Source organism: Pleuronectes platessa, chromosome 15 (genome assembly GCF_947347685.1).
Source record: "Pleuronectes platessa chromosome 15, fPlePla1.1, whole genome shotgun sequence".
Classification (NCBI taxonomy): domain Eukaryota; kingdom Metazoa; phylum Chordata; class Actinopteri; order Pleuronectiformes; family Pleuronectidae; genus Pleuronectes; species Pleuronectes platessa.
This window is the reverse complement of record NC_070640.1, coordinates 22,521,129-22,543,460: the sequence shown is the minus strand read 5'-3', so window position 1 is coordinate 22,543,460 and position 22,332 is coordinate 22,521,129. Positions and strand designations below refer to the sequence as shown.

Sequence of the window (22,332 nt, the reverse complement as noted above, 5' to 3'; positions counted from 1 at the left end):
ATGGTCCAAACAGAGGTGGTTCATCATCATCGATTACTCGCAGCCACTTAATGAAATAATGTTGCAGTATTACAAATGTCCTGAAAACTACGAGGCCGTACAAACCATCAGACACCACGGTGGAGCGATTCATATCTATTGCTTTCAATTGTCAAAATGAAATGTTAATACTTAGCAGAATACTGAAAACATTTCAAAACAAATTTACAGAAGCTATAAACTATTTGTGTGTGCCTAGAGAATGAGCCATGACAAAATCATGTTACTGAATGATCCTGTTTGTTTAGTTCCTCCCAAGAGTTTACTCTTTCATTTTGTTGTACACCACAATAATAGGAGCTACGCTTGCTGAGAAATGCTGAGAGCTATAATAAAAACTGATGCTACTGTATGTTCTCATGCAGCTAACTATGGAAATTCAATTTTCCAGATTGCTTGTGAGAGCATGTGTGGGCGCACGTGTTTAAGTCATTCCAAATATTATATATATATAAAAAGAAAGAAACGACAGTACACACCTTTTCTTTAAATCTTGTGAAATATTCTCCCCCTCCGCTCCCAGGCCCAGTGAGCCATTTGGCAAAGCGAGCGGTGCCTAATTTTTCTGCCACTGCTCCTATCTCCTGCTCACACTCCCCAGTCAACACTGAAAGATCATCCCCTCATTTGTGCTTCGTACAAGAATTCTTGGCTGAGAGTCCAGGTGCAAGTAAACCGAATTCCAGACAGCAGCGCAATCAAGCACCGTTGTGCAACTGACAAGCCGACAGATAGGCAGCCAAGTTCCATCAGTGGAGCCACGTACCTCAGCACCATGACATGTTCTACACCCCACCCACCACGGTTAATCAACATATCCTCTTATTTGACTGAAATAGAGGGGAGCCGCCACGGAAGAACTTCTCCTTGTAATTACAGCGTGCCAGCGTTAGTGAACGCTGCTCTCAATCATCCCGCATGGCAATTAGCATCAGGAGCATCAGGGCTGATTGCAGACCAGCCTTGGAAAAATGACGTTTGTTGTAAAGTCAAGGAGTCAGCCTCCTTTGCAACAGACTCCTTTTGGCTTTCAGTTGAGCTTTTTGTGTTATTTGAATGACCATGGGCAGAGAGCCTGCAAGGGTTGTTTCATGTAGAAACACAGAATAGCATTCAAAAAATGTTTTTCCTCTAGGCTTTAAATCTGCTCAGGCATTGAAACAATAAATAAACGGCTGAATGGGGTCTCAAGCCAATTGAGACTTGTGTTTTCAGTATTTTCCATGTTGCCAAACTGCATCATAATTGCCACTCTGTTGTGTTTTGAAGGTCCTGCTTCTCATTGTTGTTGTTCTTAATATTTAATTGTCTTAAGGTTGGACTTTTAAAGGATGAGATGTGTCTGCGTGCAAAGATAAAAATAGCAAACCTGCTGTTTTACAGCACAGACATGAACACAAGCCAAGACTTTTGACTCTGATCTGAAATCAAACACATTAAATCTGAGTTTTCCTTCTTTTGTTCATGATGTTTGTCTGGACCTTTCAGTTCACATTGAATAAGATACCCCGCAGCCAGTGGTGGTATTTGGATATTAGCAGTGTAATATCCCTCCTTATCACAAGCTGAACTCAGTACAGTTTAGAAAAATAAATAGTAAGTGAGGACAGGCAGGACACCATTACTATACAAAGGACAATGCAGAACAATGAAGTGCGGAATAAAAAATAAGCTCTCATTAATATAGAGGATAATTAGGGGCAAAAACAAAACAAAGGTCCGAACACAGTCTAAAAAACAGGATGGAGACAGGGAGTTGCTCACCCAGGGAGATCTCGCGGGCGAATGCCATGCACACCAGCAGCAGTGGAAGGCCGACAGACACAAATTTGATGACCTTGTCCAGAGGAAGCTCCAGCTCCAGGTGGCTGATCCGGTTTATCTCAGAGCCGTGCTGGAGCAGGGCATCAGATAGCATGGCCTTGGCCGCCGCCTGGGCGATGGACATTTTGAAAACCTGGCCCGTGATAAGAAAAATGTTTTTTTTTTCTGAAACAGTCTAGTAGAAACAGAAGATATCGTGTGCTTTCAGCGCTGTAAATACAATCAGGTTCATGACTTTTGTCACATGTCGATGTTTTTCCCTTTCTCTTTCTAATCCCCCTGTCAGTCCTCACCCTATTTGATATAAAATAAAGCATAAATGCCTCAGTAAGAAAACTAAAAACAACCCTTTAATGCAGTGACCTGCTGTTCCAATTAAGGAGAAGTTTGATCAGTAATATAACTAACATTATTAAATAAATATATGCAGCTTATGATAAGCATCTTACCTGGAGTATTCTGGCTTTCTCCAATAGAAAATGAGTTTCAGATCCAGTGATTTCCTGTAAAAGCCTGCACAGTGTTGGAAAGCTTCTTAAGTATTCAGGGAGGGCTGCAGTAAATGAGAGGTTGGATCTGGGCTGGACCAGGCCGAGCCGAGCCTGGCTATAATTACAGAGAAGACATCTGGGACCATGTAGGCACCCAGATGGCACTGACTGCAGCAGACCTCCAGTACTCAACACTAGGCCTTGCAGTTGTGGGTGTGTGTATTCATGTGTGTGCGTGTGTGTGTGTGTGTGTGTGTGCATGTGTGTGTTTCTTTGGCGTATCCATCCTGTGAAGCACGGTGGCAGTGGCCCACTTCAAACAAGCGAACCATCGCCAGTGGCTTTTTCAGCCTCTGTCATTCTACAGCTATTTATACTTCACTTCAGCCCCAGAACTGCTGCTAAACACTGTGCTGTACAACATGTGTCTGACCCCTGCAGTGAATGTTTTCGAGAGAACAACCTGACAAACAGGACGGAATGGGACAAACTCTCTCAGATACTATTCTATACTATAAGACAAATGCAAGGCATCCCATCAAATTATATTTAATATTATAAATTAAGAAGACTAGTGCAGTGCCCATTTAAACCTGCCTGCTTGCAATAATGCCTGCTTGTCATTAGAGAGTCCTCCTCAAACAGTTCAGCGATACTGTCACTTTCTTATTGTTTGGTGCTGAACTATGTGTGCAGAGCTATCTATAAACAGTCTATTGTGCAGTCAGTTTGTGTTCATCCAACCTGGTTTATCTGCATTAAAAGCCGTTGTGTGTCCATGATCAACCTAATTTAGTTTCTTGCTCCGATGTTATAGTCAAAGTTTTTGATACAAATTGAAATGAATTTTTTTTTATCACGTGTGTGGCTCATATATAACTTTGAATCATTTACATACTGACATAATCTCTTAAACTGTCAAAATATAAGCTCTGTAATTAAGCTCAATTTAAGCATTAAAGCAACCAAACAAACAGTTATTTCTGTTTGCAGACAAATTGCTTTTGCCATGGCTGAGATCACACCCCATGACAGCTGTGGGTGTCTGTATTTATTATTAAAATAATAAAAAATTGAAATGATCCGGTGGTGCTGCTGACCCACGGTTTGACCCAGTTGCAGACTCCTGATGTTTATCAAAAACGTAGAGGAATGTTTGTCTGATGTTTAACTCGGTCCAAAGACTGACTCTTAGCACACTGCCCGCCCCCCCTGACTGCTAACAGAGCGCTGGTCGCCTGTTAATTAAATTCTTATTAATATTGAATGTGCCATGTGTACTAATCTTACCAAATTCGGCTTGCAAGATATGTGCTCCACATACAGAGAGACATACGGACAGACATTTGTGGACTTAGTAGGTAGACGCCGCAAAACCTCTTCTGCCATTACTGCAGTCGCTATCAACCAATACCAAAAGTTTGTATCTGCCTCAGTTGAACCAAAGCTGTCGGTATAGGCTGGTATACAGTGGCCTTTTCACAGATAAGTACTGTGCGTTAATCCTTAGTTTTCATCAGTTCACATTGTCCCAGCAGCATTGTCGAGGGTGAAGGTGCTTCCTCTGTGATGCCCTGACCATGGACCCCCCCCCCCCCCCCCCCGCTCCATGCTTTGCTTATATTACACTGTCGTATTTTTAAAGATTTAATGCAGCTGTCTGTCTCTACATTCTGACACGTTGTATTCATGAACTTTGACCCCTGCTGGCCTGAAGCGAACCACTGCATACAGCAACAGCCTGACTGTATAAAAAAAAAATATACAATGGTAAATGATTCATGAGCAGCACTCATGCTGTAGCTAATGCCATCCCATGATAAATGAACACCCACCTCGGGTACTGTATGGTATAGATTATCATATTTACATTTATACCGCTGTCTCTCCAACATGGTGTTGTACTGCTCAGCTGGGGCCACTGGCTGCTCTGCACATCTGACCTGTTCCACATTAACTCCAGTAATAATTACAGAAGAAGTTGTCTTGCCCATAATCTCACTTCTCTAAATATGGCTGAATCTCCTCCCATGTAGGAAAATGTAGGAGCTTTGAGCAGTGCCTCTTCAGAGGCAGTGGACTAGTGGCAGAAACGTGGACTATGGGCAGAAAAGGTCTCTGGTTTGTCTCTGGTTCGACTCCACGGAGAAAAAAACAAAAAGACGAACCTGGATGATCTGTCCAAAAATCCACGAGGATTCTCCCTACCCTGTCTAGTGCCCCTGAGCAAGGCACCTTACTCCCCCAACATCTGCTCCCCGTGCGCCGTACATGGCTGCTCACTGCTCTGTGTGTCCTTCACCAGATGGGTTAAAAGCGGAGGTTAAATTTCCCTACAACTGCATGAGTGTGCCTGTGCATATCTGTGCATGTGTTTGGGACAAATAAATGAGTCCTAATCTTAATCATGGTGTTAACGTGCATGGCCACTGCGCTTCAAACTCCTCCTCCGACCAGAAATTGTGGCTTGAGGGAGAGGAGCAAAAGAGCAGATATTTTATACGCAAATTAAAGTTTGACCTTTTCAGCGAAGGGGTGGGGGTGGAGTGGCAGGGCAGAAAGCAACGCAAGGTTGCAATTACATACAAGCGTACAAGCTGCGCAGAAACAATACAATGTGGCATGTGCAGCAAACACCCACAGCAGTGATTAACATTTATTCTGCGGGAGCAAGAATCCACATTTCAAAAGAGGAAACCCCCGCGGTCAGGAGCTCTGCTGGGTTCTTTTGTGGCAGTCGGCTGAAAAGGTGGAAGAGCATTTTGGTGGGCGTCTTCCGCCGAGTTAAATCACAGGATAGAGTGATAACCAGTGGGTGGGAGAGGAGCCATGTGACAGGAAAATGTGGGATGTTAAACCAATATTTAGAGCAGGAACTCTGTAATCTGGAAATATGTTAGAATAAATTAGGACATGAGAGGGCTCAGAAGTGTCACACACATACACACTAAGGTACGTGTAGCAGAGAAAAGTTTGGGCTTTTATTGTTTTGCTGCATGTTTCTCTATTCTTGTGATCAAATTTGCTATTTGTTAGACGCAACATATGTAGAATGTTCAGAAGTCAAAATCAGTACCTTTACATGTTTAATTATTAAAATTGGTCTATTGAAACACAATAGATTATGACAACAAAGTTTACAAATGAAATAGAAATATTTCCTATTGTCTGTCACTTGTTCTGGAAGATCCATTTTTAAAAAAGCAACTGAGAAAGGAACATCAATGAGCAACATACTTCACAATGAACAATCAGAACATTCAATATAACATGATTTTTGTTTCTCTAGACATCTTCACATTAGAAACGAGTGACTCAATTTTTGTGATTTAGTACAAAACACAGAGCTGAAATTGTTTCACAGTTTCTTCAAAATCCTTCACATAAAATTGAAAGAGATGTTACAACTCAGTTGTTGTTTTTTTCTTTTTAATTCCTCTTTCTCGTCTTCTTCTGTTAAACCATGCTGGCGCTGGCGCTGTCTGTCAGGGATCAAAAGTCATTGGCGATCTTATCGTGATTCCTCTTGCTGATGAGATGCGGCAGAGACAGTCCTGTGGTGACTGGCTGGGCTTGTCATGCTCTTATTTTGTGACGGAAGCGCCCGGGGTCACAGAACGTACACAAGCAATTCTGACAGTTGATGGTTGAAGTCGAGTATGTGCACGGCCACTAAGATTTATTTTTTTAGGTTTGCAAAACCTACAGTGTGCACTGAAGAAACTGTCGTTGTCACGTGGCTCCTTTAGCTTCCGTCTGAGGCCACGCAGGAAAAAAACTGAATAAATATGGAAAACCTTCAACAGCAGAATGCAAACAAATGAAAAATCCAATATACATACTTAATGTGCAGTCAGAATACACTGGTTTACTACAGGTTTCTTTTTTTTTGCCCAAGTTAGAAGACAAAAATAAAGATCATTTCAAAAGTCCTGCCCGAAAAAGATTTGCTAGGGCGATGAGTCAAGTGTTTCCTCATGAGGGAGGAAGAAAAACGTCGGATGAGTGTTGTTCAACCTGAGAACCTATGAGTCACTTAAAAGGCGTGAATGATCTTATGATGTCCTGTACACAGTCATTTCTGTGGATATTTGCACTCCTGTAAAACAGGGTTAGACAAAAAAAACAGGTTTTTTTCAAATGTCCTCTTCTCCCTCACTTTTATTTTAGGAAGAGAAATGACACTTGAACTGCAAAGTTCAGTTGTGGATTGTCAGATGAAATTTTATACTTTCAATCATAAACAGTTTCAGAAAAAGAAGCTGCAGCCCTTTTTTTGCCATCTTGCTAAAATATTTTCCAATTCAGATAAGTAATGGTTTAAACACACAGTCAATTAAGATTTTTCCGCTGATGCATCTTTGTTGCAAAATGTCACGTTTTTCTAAACACATCAATTTTTTTAACCGGGACAGTAAAACAGGGAAAAATATCTTCAATTTCAAACTGACAGTCTCTCTGTCATTTCCTTCCATATAAACTGAAGCTGTCGAGTAGAAAATGTGCAACAGTCCAAACCTTCTGCGTCACTGCATAACAACATATGGTCCTAAAAATGAAACAACACATATTAATCATTGAACTAATATTCATTCTCTATAATCGTGATCATGGTCATTTTGTCCGATTAAGCTCTGCGCGAGAGTCTCTGATGAAAGAGGAGAAAACATGTTACAGCCTTGAATCCTCTCGTGTGTCAGTGAGCATTAGAGTTGTCCTAGTTTGAGTTTGAATGAGACTGTGTTAAGTAGACAACAGTGGCCAAAATTCACGTTGTCTCTGTCCCTGATCCTCTACTCCAGTTCCTCTCTGTGCTCCATGCTCAGATCTCTCCTCGCCCGTCCTCCGCCAGACATTGGCCTCCCCCTATCGTTTTCTTCCTCCCCATCCTCTTCCTCTTCTTCCTCCTCCATTCCTTCCTCCTCCTCCTCCTCTTCTTCCTCTTCCTCCTCTTCATCCTCTTCTGTGCCGTCCATGGAGTCGTCAGCTCCCAGCATGGCTTGCTGCATGGCCAGGGTGGCTGAGTCTGAGGACAGGGACTGGAGGCTGTCCAGACTCAGCGGGTCTGAGGGGAGGCAGGAGAAGAGAGGAGGTGGGGGGGTTAGGACGGGGTGATAAACATAAATCCATTCTATGTGATGCCATATGACTTAATATGGCCCAATTCTGATCACTTAATAATGACTTGTGGAAGTAAAATGGAGACATATTTAATTTTACTATAAGTTTCACCAGAGGTATTTTATCATATGAGCGTACGTGACTGGAAATTTGTTATTTGAAATTACTTACACTGAATAAACAACTTGAATATAAATTAAATGCGGTTTATTATTACCTAGAAGCAGAGCTTTCATTTAAAGTTTACCACATATATGCTCATAAATTGGTTCAGTTAAATTTATGACAGTGAAGTAATTTGGTTTGGAGAAAGCTTTGCTTCTCCACATTACTGAAACAGCTACAGCACAGACAGCAGATAATAAATTACACCCAGCAACTAAAATCTATATTCTTCTCTCGGCCTTGACATGAAAAACAAGAGTCTGTTGCCATGGGTGATGCTATTTACCGCTATTGCTTTTTCTAACTCAACTGAGTTGGAATCCTCACAGTTTTCAACACAGGCTCAGACATGGGTCAGGATTCATGTAGGACAAATGCTTGTTTTTTGTAATAGTCTGATTCTCTTTGTTCGTGACTTTTACCTTATCACATAACAGGGAAGTGACAACAGTGGCACCTAGTGGTTCAGATTTAGACATACAAGATCAAATCCTCTATCTTTTATCCATTTGTATAAATGACAAGTTAAAAAAATGTCGGCATACTGTCTGAGTTGTTTCCTGATTGAGATCTGTGCGTCTGCAGAACCCCAGCCACAATGGAGTCAGGCCAGAAGCGCTGTGTGGGACGGTGCTGGGACTTCATCTTCTTCGCTTTAGGAGAAGGGTCTGGGTTACTGGCATCCAGCATGGGCTGGAGGATGCGACGGCGAGCGTTGATAAACCTAGATCATAGATAAAAACATGGATAAATATAGATTATTAGTTCAGTAAAAGGTGAAAGCATGGAACAGCATAGAACACTTGAGAAAAGACTGAATGCAAATATTGTTCCATCTTAAAGAATGCACACACAGCAGTTTTCCGACCAGTGGGAGCTTTAATGCAAGTCCATCCAAAATCATTCATTAAATCTGTGGATATCTTCTCTTCATCAGGCTGGCGTCTGAGGTTGGGCCTGGTTTCTTTATATACAATCCCTATAAATATAATACAATCTGTTTTGTAGAATTCAACATTTACTCCCACTAAATACAGAAGGTTTTCAGTATAAAGTAGCAAACTCTGCTTATTTGACTCTTATCCAAAGATACAATTCAAACTATTATTGTATTTCGAAAACAATTTTGGTGTACCAGAGATATATGACCAGAAGAGGGCGCCACAGAGCCATCAATGTGCTGTGGCGCTCCATTATGGCATAGGTTCAATTTAAGCAAGGCAACCACTCATATTTCCACTGCAGTGGCATAAATTTGTGTCGTTTTGTCATGGCAGTGGTGACGCTAACATTCAGAACCTTACCAGTTGTTCACTTGCAGAAGGGTTAGATTTGTTTGTCCAGCAATCTGCCTTTTCTCATCTTCTGTCGGGTATGGGTGCTGGAAGGAAGGAGAAACGGCGTCTCAGTCTTTTTAGAATAATGCACACAAACACACACATACGCATGCACGCACGCCAGACACACACGTACAAACACACTCTGCCTCACCATGAGATGCTGAAAGAGCCAGGACCGCATGATATTGGTGGCGTGTTTGGGCAGGACCCCCCTCTTATTCTTGGACTTCTTGTCTTCGCTGTCCAACAGGGACGATAGGTCCACGTTTAACTTTACAACACCAGGCAGGGGGGAGACGGGAAGAAAAGAAAAGCAGAAGGGAGCGGATGCCAGGGCTTAGTTATTGTTGCCACAGAAACAAAGGGAGACTACCAATTACCTATCTTCTTTTCTGTGGCAAGGGCAGAAACACCTCCTCAAGTGTCACCATGGTAACTGAGTTTGAGTAATTATCCTTAAAATATGAAAAAGCAGCACCCTTGACTACATGGAAACACATAAGGGTTAGTGGTCTCTTTGTTGCTTCACCAGGTTGGAAAGGCTGGAGGTTCAGGGAAGCCCCAAGGTCAAAAGTTTGGATTTCAGAGCTTGGAGCTGAATTAGCGAGGAGCTGCTAAAAAGTGTGATTGTATTTGGCTTATTATTTTTTAAATTGATGTAAGAACATTTTTGTGGTCAGTCGGCAATCATTATTCTGATGTTATTGTTTGTCTTTGATAGACGGCAGTGTACATTTGTGTGTGTGTGTGTGTGTGTGTGTGTGTGTGTGTGTGTGTGTGTGTGTGCTTGGTCTGGCTGAGCCATACTTGTGAGGGCTGACTTATTAGAGTGCTATTCTCGTGAAGACATTAAGGGTTGTGATGGTGTTCAGGGTGTATTGCTGTGGTTACAGGTAAGGGTAAGTTAAGGTAAGAAAATAACTTAACTAAATAATTAGTAAATGGTATTTTGTGATATTGTATCAGCAAATCCCATACAAAGACCCAAACCAACAATATATTTATCCAAATTAAAGGTGTACAGATCAAAGTACTGATGCTCCCCTGTGCCAGAGACCTGCCACTGCTCACATCAGTGAGCCACACTGTTTCACTGTTTGACATCTTCCTACATGAACACTGTTTTGAATCAGCTCCACATACACATCCTATTAGGCATCAAATGTGGCTTAATCCTGCACTAAAAGTAGACTCCAGCACATAAACGGTTTCTTGAGCTTGAGGAACATTTGTTCAAAACAGACATGTTGGACTTTATATTTTTAGTAATCGTTAAAATTAGACAAATATAGAATATACAACATAGATTTTCAACTTCCTCTCAAGACATTGAAATGTGAATTGTTTTGGTTCATTTGAAGGCATATTAAGGTTAAGACAAGAGTTAGGGTGAAGCATGAATTACTTAGGGATAGTGAAGTCCCCAGAGAAAGACTGTAGGTTAATGAACTAAATGAAAGAAAAAGACACGTGTGTACTTTATGTGTGTGTGTGTGCACCACGCTACGATATGTGTGTGTTCAATTCACTGTAGAGATAAAGTCTATGTGGGCTCTGAGGCGGATAATATGAAACACAATGAGCCCTCAATAGCAACCATTAGCAAACCCTGTGTGACACTATATGAGAAGAACTATACATCAAAACACATAAAACACACACACACACACACACACACACACACACACACACACACTTGTTTAATGCCTGAATATTCATAAATATGTAAAATGTATGATATGGATGTTTAATATGAGCCAGTCATTTTAATCTGTCACTGTCATTGCACCAGGCAGTAACAGTGCTTTTTTCTAAATGGGGCTAAATGCCGATGAAAATTTCACATGCATAATCATGCCGGACAAAAGCATGCCTGAATAAATAAATAAAGGCCACTGATACAATGCCCATAAATGCACATTCACACCCACTCATCGTCATCCTCCCTACACAAGACTCATTACTCTGCAGCTGGGTGTCATGTGGACCACCCTCCTCTCGTCCCCCCCCCTCTCAGCCCTGGGATCATGGGTGTTCCGGGGGAAAAGCAAGGTTGAATTAATTGGCGGCCCCAAGCTCGGGAGTGTGATTACTCCGGGCTTGTCGGCAAAGTAGTGACGGCGCGGTGTTCAATTCCCAGCCTGCATGTAAGATTCGGCCTCGACTGGGTCGTGGTTATTCAACAAGGCCCCCTCTAACTGTCAAGCACAGAATTACCTGCCTGAAACTGAGACGCTCTCCAGGCACACTTTTTTATTCATATCTATAAGCAAGTACCAAGGCAGACAAATACTGGCCTCACAGGTTAATCTCGGTATCCTGGTGCTTCCCTGATGGATACACAAAGTCTGAAATGTCTTGAAAAAGAACAAAGGGAGCAGTTGTAAAATGGCATCCTAAAAATGTATTTAAATTCAAACTAAATTTAATCTGTAATTCTGAATTCTAATTTTGTTATTTCTTTTGTGGTTCAAAAACTAGTTACAACTTAATTGTCTGCCTCGTATTGCACAGGCTCCAACTCTAAAGAGCAGAATTCAATTTAAAAGGTAAATTGGTTTTCCCTTTCATTTAATTCATTATCCTCTGTTGCATATTTTAATAGTGCATTGCCAGTCCGTTGTGTGGCTCAATAAAAACCTGGTCTTTTATATTCAATAAAGAAACACACCCTGCTTAGGAGTATGTAGATGTTAACATATTTTATGTCTTAATAACGTAGTGCTCCTTCATGTTTGCAGTAAATATATATATATATATATATATATATTTATATATAAATCAAATAGTCCCAGACGTTACAGTGAAGTTACAGAATGGTTAAACTAAATATTTTTTAACAAATTCTTTAGCTGGGAGGATTCACTATGGGACACATTCATCAGATTAACTCATCAAACAGAGATAAAGCACAGTAAATGAATTATATTGGGATGTCGATCAATCAATCAATTATTGTATCGGCCATTTTCACAAATCATAATTTGTCTCATAAGGCTTAACGAGATGTGACAGATCCTCTGTTCTTAACCCTCAACAAGGGTAAGAAGAAACTACCAAAACCCTTTAACAAGTACCTGAGAGAGATACATGTGAGGGATCCCTCTCCCAGGACGGAGATGCCGCGGAGATGCCGCGTGTAACTGAACACATCAACAAAATAACAGTATTTATTAGAAGAAAACAGTTTTTTAACAAAATGGTGAGTCGATATAGAAAATGTTTGATAGAGATGAAGGGAGCAGCATGACAAGTGAAATAGAAGAGTCATTGTCAGTAATGGTAGAATGTGAGTAGACGTATTATATATATAAGCAATATTGATGTGGTCAGAGTCCATGATTAGCTGCCACCACGATCATGATCCACTATCACGATCCACAATCAATATGTAAAGCTTAAAAGTACATAGATGTTTTTCTTACAGTAGCTAAGTCTACTTGGATAGGTGGATGGATGGATGGATGGATGGATGGATGGATGGATGGACGGATGGATGGATGATAATGATATTCTGGTCCCTTCAAAGTAACAATGCTCACTGACAAATAGACAAAGGACACATGGCTGAGCTGATTTCAAATGTCCGGTATTGAGGCTAATTTTTCATTTATTAGGGGCAATGTGCATTTTGAGGTTGACTCGACTCGATTCAAATGACTCTCGTCATTTGAATGATGTACAGTGTCTCTCAGCTAAATAATTATTTGATTAATTGAAACAGGTATGAGGCTCATTCATCTCCAAAACCTCTTGCTCATAAAAAGGTTAAGACCCAGCGAGTGTTAAAAACCTAACACGAAAGAAAGGAAATATTCAAACTACAAATGTGTCCTTGTGTCATAAAAAATCCAATTCCAGGCATTCATGTGGGGTTGACTGTTCTAAACCCTCACAGAAAGGAGATAAAATGTTAGCAGGCATAATATTTCCCGGCCATAACACTTTACTCTCCTGAAGAGTAGTAGTACCAATAAGATGCAACATCTAGGAATCAGTTTGTTCTGTGGCACCTTTCATTTTTATTTCTTGCATCAGGGAAAAATCAGGTCTTTAGAATCCATAAACAAAGTTAGTAGTAAGATAATGACATTTGTCATTTGCCACCGAACCTGACAGGATCATGTCAGCGCCCTGCACAGCATGGGAATAAACAATTTCCATTTTGTGTCTCAGCAGGGGGTCATGTTCAGACAGAGCGAATGAAAAGGCGCCCAGGGGCATTCTGTGAGATGTAGAGAGGCCCCGTTTAATAAGAACAAATTGAGACAGTGGGTGATGAGGGCACGGGGAGGGAGTGTATCGGCCTGAGCGTCAGCAGCCCAGCAGCGTTACCTGTGAGTTCTGGATCTGGATGGTTCCTGGTGGCAGTGCCTGCGTTAACACTTGCCCTTGTGATGTCACCATGGCAACCGGCTGGTACAGGGTCCCACCTGAGGGGATAATTTGCCATCATGAGTATCAAGTGGCTTCGGCAGCTACTGGCAGCCACATCCCGCTCTACCACCAGAGCCTTATTAACTTCCTGTCAGCCCCGCAAACAAAAACAAGGCAAACAAGAGACCAAATGATTAAATTCAAGGTGCATTAGTTCCCCTTAACCCAGGAAAAAGAAGAAGAGGCGAGGTTGTTTTTGCTCCTGGGTTAATTATCCTTGATCGAGACACTCTTATCACAGTCTGTTTGAGCTCTTCAATGTGTAGTGATCAAAGGAAGAGACATTGATTTATTTTGGGTTAAAAGGGATTTCCGCAGGACAGGATTAACATTCCACTGTGGAGGCTTGACATCATAAGAACCTACCAGCCAAGCACTCACTGACAGAAACATACCATGGCTCTCTGATACACGAGAACACAACAAATCTGCCACTATAGCAGAAGATTAACATTTTCTGTAACAGCAGTTAAATGTTACGTATCATTTCTGAAAGCTGTTTACTTGGCTGGAGTGAACCAAGATGCTCACCAAGCGCATTATTGTTTAACATATACTTTATTTCCCATTATCGATTATTCATGAAAAACCAAGAGAGTAATAGGTGTTACTTTTAAACTGAAACATTGCTTTAAATGTTTCTTGCCTCATGTGTCAGTCTGTCTGGTATGATCAGTGCAAAGCCCTTTTGAAGTCGACAGTCTCCCCACCAGCACCCACATTATCTAAATGGCAAATGCACTTGCACCCATATCAGGCCGCATGGATGTGTTGGTCTTGAAATGAGGTGAGAATATTGATAAGTATCCATCCATCCATCATAATAGTGATTTATCATTTATTTAAAACAGATATAAAGATAAGAAAAAACAAAAGTGAATAAATTAGCTAAAATAACCAATTAATATCAAAGAGAAGAGGAATATTATTACATCAAAATTATTAAAAAGTTAAATAATTTATTGTTGATTTATAATAAATTGTGTTAAAATTAAATATAATTTGGCAAGAGTTGAGCGTCAGCATTTGGAAGTATGAATGATAGATGAAATTTGATTGGAAAAGAAGGGTGAAAGAAGGGCCAAATACAATTATCTCTTTAAAATTGATAAATAGCTTAGTTAAATTCTAAAACTTATTGTGACATGCCGTATAACAAGACCTGAAACATATTTGCACCACCAGTGTGTTACAGTTAAACAGGTTTAAATTGCATGTCAAATCTCTGTGAAATTAGACCTGTTAGAAGCATACATAAAGAAAACAAAAGTCGTCCCAAAATAGATCCATGGGGGACCTCACATTCCAGGAGCCAGGTGTAAAAGAAGCCCCTTTATTAAAGACATAATATAAAACAAAACCACTTGTATATCAGTGAATGGAAACTTCAACAGAGTACAATAAATGACCCTAAGGTCATTTATTGACCTTAACCCTAACCCTAACCCTAACCCTACAATAACCCTAACCCTAACCCTAACCCTATAATTATACCAACTGGTAGCGATCATTTATCCTCTAGAGCGTGGAAAAGCGAGTATTAAATATTGTCTATTGAAAGGGAGAGTTAAGAGATTTAAAACCTATTATGTGCTTATAATACTGGAGAGGTGCAAAAATACGGGCATTGTTAAGCAAGTGTGATAATGGAAAACTTGAAAAACAATGAGGAAGCTCCGCAGTTTGTGTGAAATGAAACTTACTGTACCGATGCAACTACCATGAATGTAAAAGTTTTCAAAGAGTAATCGGAAAAATCACAGATTTTGCCTTAAGGTAAAGTGTATTTTTTTTCAGCGCAATACAAATTAAATTGAATATTAAGAAAATTCGAATTTTGTAAGTTTCAGATCATGGTGTTTTCATGTATGTGTGTGTGATTTAATATTTACCGGAAACCAGTTGAGAGTTTATGGTAGTCATGGAGACATTGCCTTGTTGCAGACCCCCGGTGGGCACCACAATCCCTGAAGGGTTAACAGAGCTGGAGATAGAGGTCATGGATGGAGAGGAGGTCTGAATTAGTTCCTGGGGGATCACAGAGAGACACTAGTGAGCAAACATGTAGCACTACTGTTTGTGACTGGAAAAACTCCCAACAGCAAAATCCACCAAGTGATAAAAGAGTGGGCTCTTGGGAAGTGCTACTCAGACAGGGATACCATGAAGGAACATTAACACAGTCCACACAGCCTGACTGACCTGCTGCATGCTGAGACTGGTGTGTGTCGGAGAATAGGGTCCACCCAAGTCATTACGGAGTAGGTTGTCGCTGTGCATCTTGGTCTTCAGGCAGGTTATGTAACGGTTGCAGAAATCCTTACAGAGCTCATTGACCTTCTCTAGTTCCAAGAGGTGGATCCTCAACACCTGAATGGCCTTTACCATCTGAAGGAAACAGACAAATCATGAAACTCATCACATTCACAACATAATACAAAACTGCATCTTTAAAATGTTATAAATAATTCCAATTTGCCCATTTCCTTTGAAATTATTAAGATGTCTTTCATGGAATTCTAAGGGCATTGTTAATAAATAAAAAATCAAGAATTTTGAATGGATTTTGAAGGGTATAAATATTTCAATCAATTTGTTAGCGATACAATTTTTAAAAGAGAGAAGGAAAATCACCTGGATTTTCTACTATTACCAAATATCATGGCATTACAAAGGCTATTTCTTCCATTGAGGAGGAAACTGAGGGATAGCTATAATGCTATTGAGTAAATTCTGACACAATGTTAACATTAAGTAAAACAAAAATCATAACCAGAGTGTCAGGAAAAGCCGACTTGAAAAGTAATCTGAGGTGTTTACAGTCAGTTTTAAAGACTGAGATGTAACGAGAGGAAGTGATGTCTTTTATTGATGAGTGGGGAGAGACATTCAATTTTAATGTTTGTTCCACAGATGCATATATATTGCAAAATTATCAGAGGGGTGAGATGTAATCCTTTCATCCTTCATACTCCAAAAGCCAGATATCAGTACAAGAATCTACTATGTAATGCTGAGAGGTCAAACTTGGTGCTTCTCCCGTGTCTGTCTGCCTGTAATAATGGTTCTTCTGGCTTCAGTGATTAAACAAATAAAATATTTCCCACGGCAACATGATAATGAGGTTGATGATATTTCATGTAGAGTTTAAGGTTTGTCTGCACAATGCATTTCTTTTAATTTGCTGTCATTCATATTCAAGTGAAATGTACTACTGGAGTAATCCACAATGCCAAAGACAGTAAAGACATTTTTAATATTACAATCCTCGCCTTTCTTTTAACTCAGGATGTCATTTATTTTTCTGGGTCTGAAAACTTTTCGGAGCTGTCAGCTATTTCCCATAGACTTCCTCTATAAATGATGAATGTGAGATGCAGTTTTCTTGTAAGATATTGTTTTTTTTTTTCACACTTTGTTCCCAGCAGTCAGGGGTGGTCTTTTTGTAAACTCTCAAGTAAAAGCTACTTACATAGCTATTCGCTAAGCCTCACCACTGCCATCATGTTCACTTAAAGCTTTACTGTACATTAAGCATTACTAGCACAGCAGGGAACAAGACTTTCCATTTTGAAATCAGCACGATAAAACAAACTATTTGTTTAATAGGGAGTCCCTTAATACATGCAAAGTAAAGTTAAAGAGAGATAAACTCATGATAATTAACAAGGAAAGTAAAGCATGTACAAAACTTCAAGGCAGGAGTAACACAAATAACATTTTGTGATTAATTATCCGTTTTGATTTGACTGTCTTCATGCCAAACAATTTCTCCTGATTGCAGGGGTTCAGAATTCTATTCAAAACATGTTCCAAGAGGGGATTCAGACCACAGTCGGGCATCAGGAATTAAGAACGCATGGCCTAAAAGTTTTTTAGAGGGATGGCTCTCAAGCTGTAGAGGAAACTCCACTGCTACAATGGAACTATAGCTCTGCTCCGACATTTTCAAATAAGACTAGTGAATACAGTAGCCGGGGCCAGAGAGGACCTTCTATAATATTAGAGTTAGATGACACTTATGGTCAAATGTCTGATATTTAACAGACCATTTCATTGGAGTGGTGTTGCTAGGAAACAGCTTAGGACCAGTTGTATCCCTGCCATGTATTAAATATAATAAAAACAATTTAATGCATTCTGAATTTTGAAAAACACTAAAACATGATTTGGATTTTCAGATCAAATGATTTCCATCCAGATTGTCCAGGATATTAGGAATGATGTACATCCATATCATTTTGAATTTTCTCTTCTGCAGTTATCTGACCATCTATAGCCTTGCTTTTCTCCACTCTCAAGGCACTCTGTGGTGCACTCCGTCAAAGTCACCACTCAAGGTCAACAGAGTGGACAAGAAAGTGCTCGGCCAAGGAGGAGATAAATCAGCTAATTAAACTGCTCTCGCCTAATCAAGAGACCAGTAACTCTTGCACCCTTCGCAGCCAGTCAAGCCCAGTGTAACATTACTGCCCTGTGGAAGAGTTAGTGCCCTCTGGGAGGGATGCCCACACCCAGTTCCTCATAAAACACACAGATGCAGGGTTAATTGACTGTTCAGCACTTGTCAGCCTGCCATCCCAATACTGTAATAGCAAAAGTGCACTCTTTTCTTTTTTTCCCTCATCTACATCTTTTTCTCTGTCTGGTGGTAGCTCCTCCTTCTCTTAATTACTGCTAGGTGAAGTAATAGGGGAAGTGGAGGATTACATGAAAGAGGAGGGGGTGATTAGGAGCAGTCAGTGATGACGGGACGCACTGCAAACAGAAATATCTACAGCTCTGTCACTTTCCTCTATTATTTGACCGTTTAGACAGGAAGCTTTTTCAAATGAAAGTTGTTCATAATTTCCATGCAGTCTTTGTCACGAGTCACGAGTTGCCTCACCAAGTTGTCGAGCTCTGGATCTTCGCTGAAAAAGGGCTTGTGTTCCCGCTCCTGCTGGTGCACAAAGTTTTCTATGTCCACATCAAAGCTGGCAGACGTGATGCATTCAGATCCCTGTGTGGCCTGCTCACATTTCTCAAACAATAACGCCAGCAGGGGGAACAGTGGATGCCTGAGGAAACAGAAAGAGAGAGCGGGACAATCTTAAAAGTTATATTAGTTTTTATTTTATATTCAGCATAGAATAAGTACTTCTAAATTGCCTCTGGTGTGAATCATTCAATATTGTCCTGCAACCCAATTTTATCCTACAGCAGTGAAAGCCTCACCTACCTTACTCTGCCTCTGATATGTTAGTACTAGTTGCCTTTTTTAGTTGGGTTAGTTGGTTTAGGTAAGAGGATTATCCCTATCCCATTAAAAAAACGCAACAAAATACTGCTTTTAATTAAATTCAAACATGATGCAAACTACCCAAAAAAGTCCTCATGCTGCTACCTTGATGCTGCTAGCCACCAGCTCAGGTAGTGAGTTCACAGCGCCTGCATCTACCCCTGTCAGAGAGGATTCTGATGGTGATAGATTCTGCCTCTAGTGAAGACGTCAACCATGGTGAGCACTTTTTAATGGCAAGAACCTTGTAAATTATGATAATAACATGCACCACAGTTGTTTATAAAGTCATGTTCGTATTATTTGCAACTGCAACATTTGTTCAGAAATATGAGAACTTGCAATATGAATAATTACAATAATTTTCTAATTTACATGTGTGGATGGAATAATTAATAGTCGACTAAAGATCTGAAATTAAAGGAAAATGTATGAATACCATTGGCCAATTTCTAGGTGAACCAAATATTCAAGAGTAGTGTTATACATTTCAATAACATGCAATATATATGTTAAAAAAATAATAATCTGTGGCATAAATTAAAAGTATACCCACTTCTACACCACTCCACCACTGTTTGTTTATCTTTAAATGGTGTGTATCATGGGGGAATTAAATCATTGTTTTACTGCATTTCTACACTTCCTTCTTGTGTGGCAGCCCCTAACTTGTCTCCTTTATGTTTACCTCAGATGTGGATTTCCTACATTTCCCAGAATACCTCTCTACCACCCAAAGGAAACGTTGTAATGTAATCAACGACATCCAAAACATATCTGCTGCTGATCTTGTATACAGAGCTGAAAATTGTATCTCCTTCATAACTTCACTGCATTATTTTGTGCCAGCTTTTGTGTTTGTTCAGGCAATTAAAAGATTGTGAAAAATTGATTATAAAAAATGATATGATGGACTTTACAAGAGAAGAGGTATCCTCGTGGCTTCAGATGACATTGCATTGAATCACATTAATTTCCTTGAGACTATAATCAATCAATCAAATATTTGTATAGCCCATCTTCACAAATCACAATTTGTCTCATAGAGCTTTAACAAGGTGGGACATCCTCTGCCCTTAACCATCAACAACTGAACTGAACATTAGCTTCAACTTAAAACAATTCCTTAGAAATCTAATAGGAAATTGATGTAAAAAAAAGCAGTAATGAAAGCAGATAGCTGAACACAGCACAGAACAGCAGTGGCAAATACTCCCGGCAAATCACATGCTTTTCTCTGTCCTTCTGCGTGATGAGAAGTCAAGAACAAATTGTTCCAGTTCATTTTCAGTGACCATGAGTGACACTATGTTGATGCTTCTCTGTGGCTCTTCTTTTTATTCCTTCACATTTGAGGAAAAGTAACGGTCTCTTTGACAGTGAGGGGCAGACACGATCTTGCATGTACGTTTAACAGTCCAGTAGCTCTGCTGTATCAAATTGTCACATTTTTTAGGGATATTCACTCTGTTGGTTACAACAAGATATCTCTCGTTTCTCTTTATCTTTTTGAAGATTTAGAAATATCTGTGCTTTTCCCTTCTGAAGTGGCAACCCACACAGGACAGTGTAAACTTTATCCCAATAAAAGGTAATTGGCTACAATTGGCTGACAGAAAAGACGTTTGGGCATTAATGATTAGGTTTATTAGGGAAAAGGATGTGAAAAATCATAGAGCTTTGGGATTAACTGACTAGTGCTGTTGAAACTTTACCCACCATTCTGCAGACATCTCTGACTTCAGAATATAATAATTCATACTTATCATCAGCATTCATTAAAAAATCTAATTGGTACTTGTAACATTGCTTCTGTTTTCATTAATAAAGCTATCACTTCTAAGAGTATCACTGCCGCCCCTCCACCCTGAGTCTGGTTTTGTTGCAGGTTTCCCTTATGTTAAAAGTAAATTTAAATGTTTTGTATGCTGTGATGTGGTGCTTAAAAGTAAGACTGAATTGAACTGAATAATAAATCGTTCCAAATGGCAACTTTGGTATTGTTATTTATGAAATAACACAAGTTGCAACCTTTCTTCTTCCTTTTCCAAACCTCTTTTCCTCACTGAACTGTTAATAGTGAGGCAGCTCCATGACTTTCCCTAAAGGACATGCTGAACATACGCACACGGTCGTGCAAGAGATCCAAAAAAGATCTTTAAGTAAATGGGATATGGTCCAGTGGCAGAGCTAGGCTTCACAGTGTCACCTACATTGTTAACATCTGTCTTTTATAGGGAATGTCACTCTTATAAGGTCCCCCAGATACACTGTGCAATGACCCATACTGCACTGCTGTGTGTAGTACATGGCAAAATTATTGAACACTTCCACTTGGAGGAAAGCTGCTGCCCTAATGGCCAGGGTGACTGAACGGCGCCATGAAATCTGAGAAGTTGGACAGGGGGTCGACTGAGAATCAAAGGTTTGGCATGACATGAATATTTCTGCCCCAAAGAGCTGGACTTCACCACAGTGATCTCTGTTCTCAGCCTTTCTATTCCATCCAGTCTATTTATCTACACTCTGCCCCTTTCATCTTCTCACTATCCATTTTGTTACCCTACCTTTGACTGAGAGGAGTCCCAGGGAAAAATCTAAAAGTATTTCCCTGTCAAATCATTATGATACAGACTCTTGGCAGTAAGTTATATAATGCAAGCAGGTTTATGGTGTAATATTTCAACAAATTAAGGGCTTAAGGATGTGCATCATCCTCTGCCCTTAACCTTCAACTTGGGAAACAAATGTAGAAACCTCACAGAGAACCACATCCCTCTCCAAGGACGGACAGATCATTATTATAATAATTCTCAGGTCCAGGTGAAGTAGTTTTGGCTTAAGAGCCATTTTCAATGATTTCTAATCTGAATCTTCTAATCTGAATCTGGGCTAATTCTATTCCATTCCATTGATTTGCACAAGTTTTTTAATTAATGACAGGAAGCCCCCCAGTTGGATCCGTAGGGGAAGCTTCTTCTTTGGCCAGTGTCATACATGTTCTGATTCTACACTAAAGGTTTTAAGGATGTATTGTAGACTGACCTTTTGGTGAGGAAAGGCTCAGTGGCCTTATAGGTCACTTTCACACCTATATTTTGGTTGGAAATCATGGAGATCCTCTTTGGTAGTTGACAATGAGTCACGTGTGTCATATGTTTTACTATCATAGATGTATATTTATGCTCTTTGGTGTTCTAAAGATGTTTTGAAGAATAACTGGCCATGAGTTGTAGTGCAGAGAGCTACTTTAAGTACTCAAAACTGCCTTTTTGATTCATGTGGTCACATACACAAGTCACAATCACAATCACTAAAAAAAATCCTGTGATTGGATGTAAAAGTGTTAAAAAAGCCTAAACCAGAGCTTCTTCATCTTCTTTTTCAGCCAATCACCCCATATAAGATACACCCCCCCCCCCCCCCCCCCCATGTATGTCCCTTGGAATAATTTGCCGAAACCAATTTTGTTATATTTTGACTTGGTTACATGAAATTAGTGAATCCAAGACTTTTTACAGACCCACCTGGCTGTGTGAACGGAACCCCATTAGACAAGAACTTGCCTAAACGTTCACTCTGTTTAACATTTGTTTCAGTGTTAGTAGCAGGTGATAGAATAAGACAGAACAAT

The 22,332-nt window shown here is 40.1% G+C and overlaps 1 protein-coding gene across 4 annotated transcripts in view; it reads right to left on the bottom strand.

The window, feature by feature from the left end:
- pknox2 (pbx/knotted 1 homeobox 2) overlaps nt 1-22,332 on the bottom strand; it is a 93,526-nt gene that overhangs the window by 3,984 nt on the left and 67,210 nt on the right. Inside the window, exons 5-14 of one of the 4 annotated variants that reach the window (XM_053441902.1) lie at nt 18,306-18,477; nt 15,620-15,805; nt 15,310-15,445; nt 13,316-13,413; nt 9,132-9,251; nt 8,945-9,021; nt 8,186-8,364; nt 7,152-7,419; nt 4,056-4,095; nt 1,804-1,996 (exon numbers count right to left, since the gene is read on the bottom strand). In XM_053441902.1, coding sequence (XP_053297877.1) covers nt 1,804-1,996; nt 4,056-4,095; nt 7,152-7,419; nt 8,186-8,364; nt 8,945-9,021; nt 9,132-9,251; nt 13,316-13,413; nt 15,310-15,445; nt 15,620-15,805; nt 18,306-18,477 — 1,469 coding nt within the window. Of the gene's footprint in view, nt 1-1,803; nt 1,997-2,312; nt 2,533-4,055; nt 4,096-5,277; nt 7,420-8,185; nt 8,365-8,944; nt 9,022-9,131; nt 9,252-13,315; nt 13,414-15,309; nt 15,446-15,619; nt 15,806-18,305; nt 18,478-22,332 lie in introns of those variants that run through there. The other 3 variants (XM_053441900.1, XM_053441899.1, XM_053441901.1) reach the window with 3 other exon arrangements.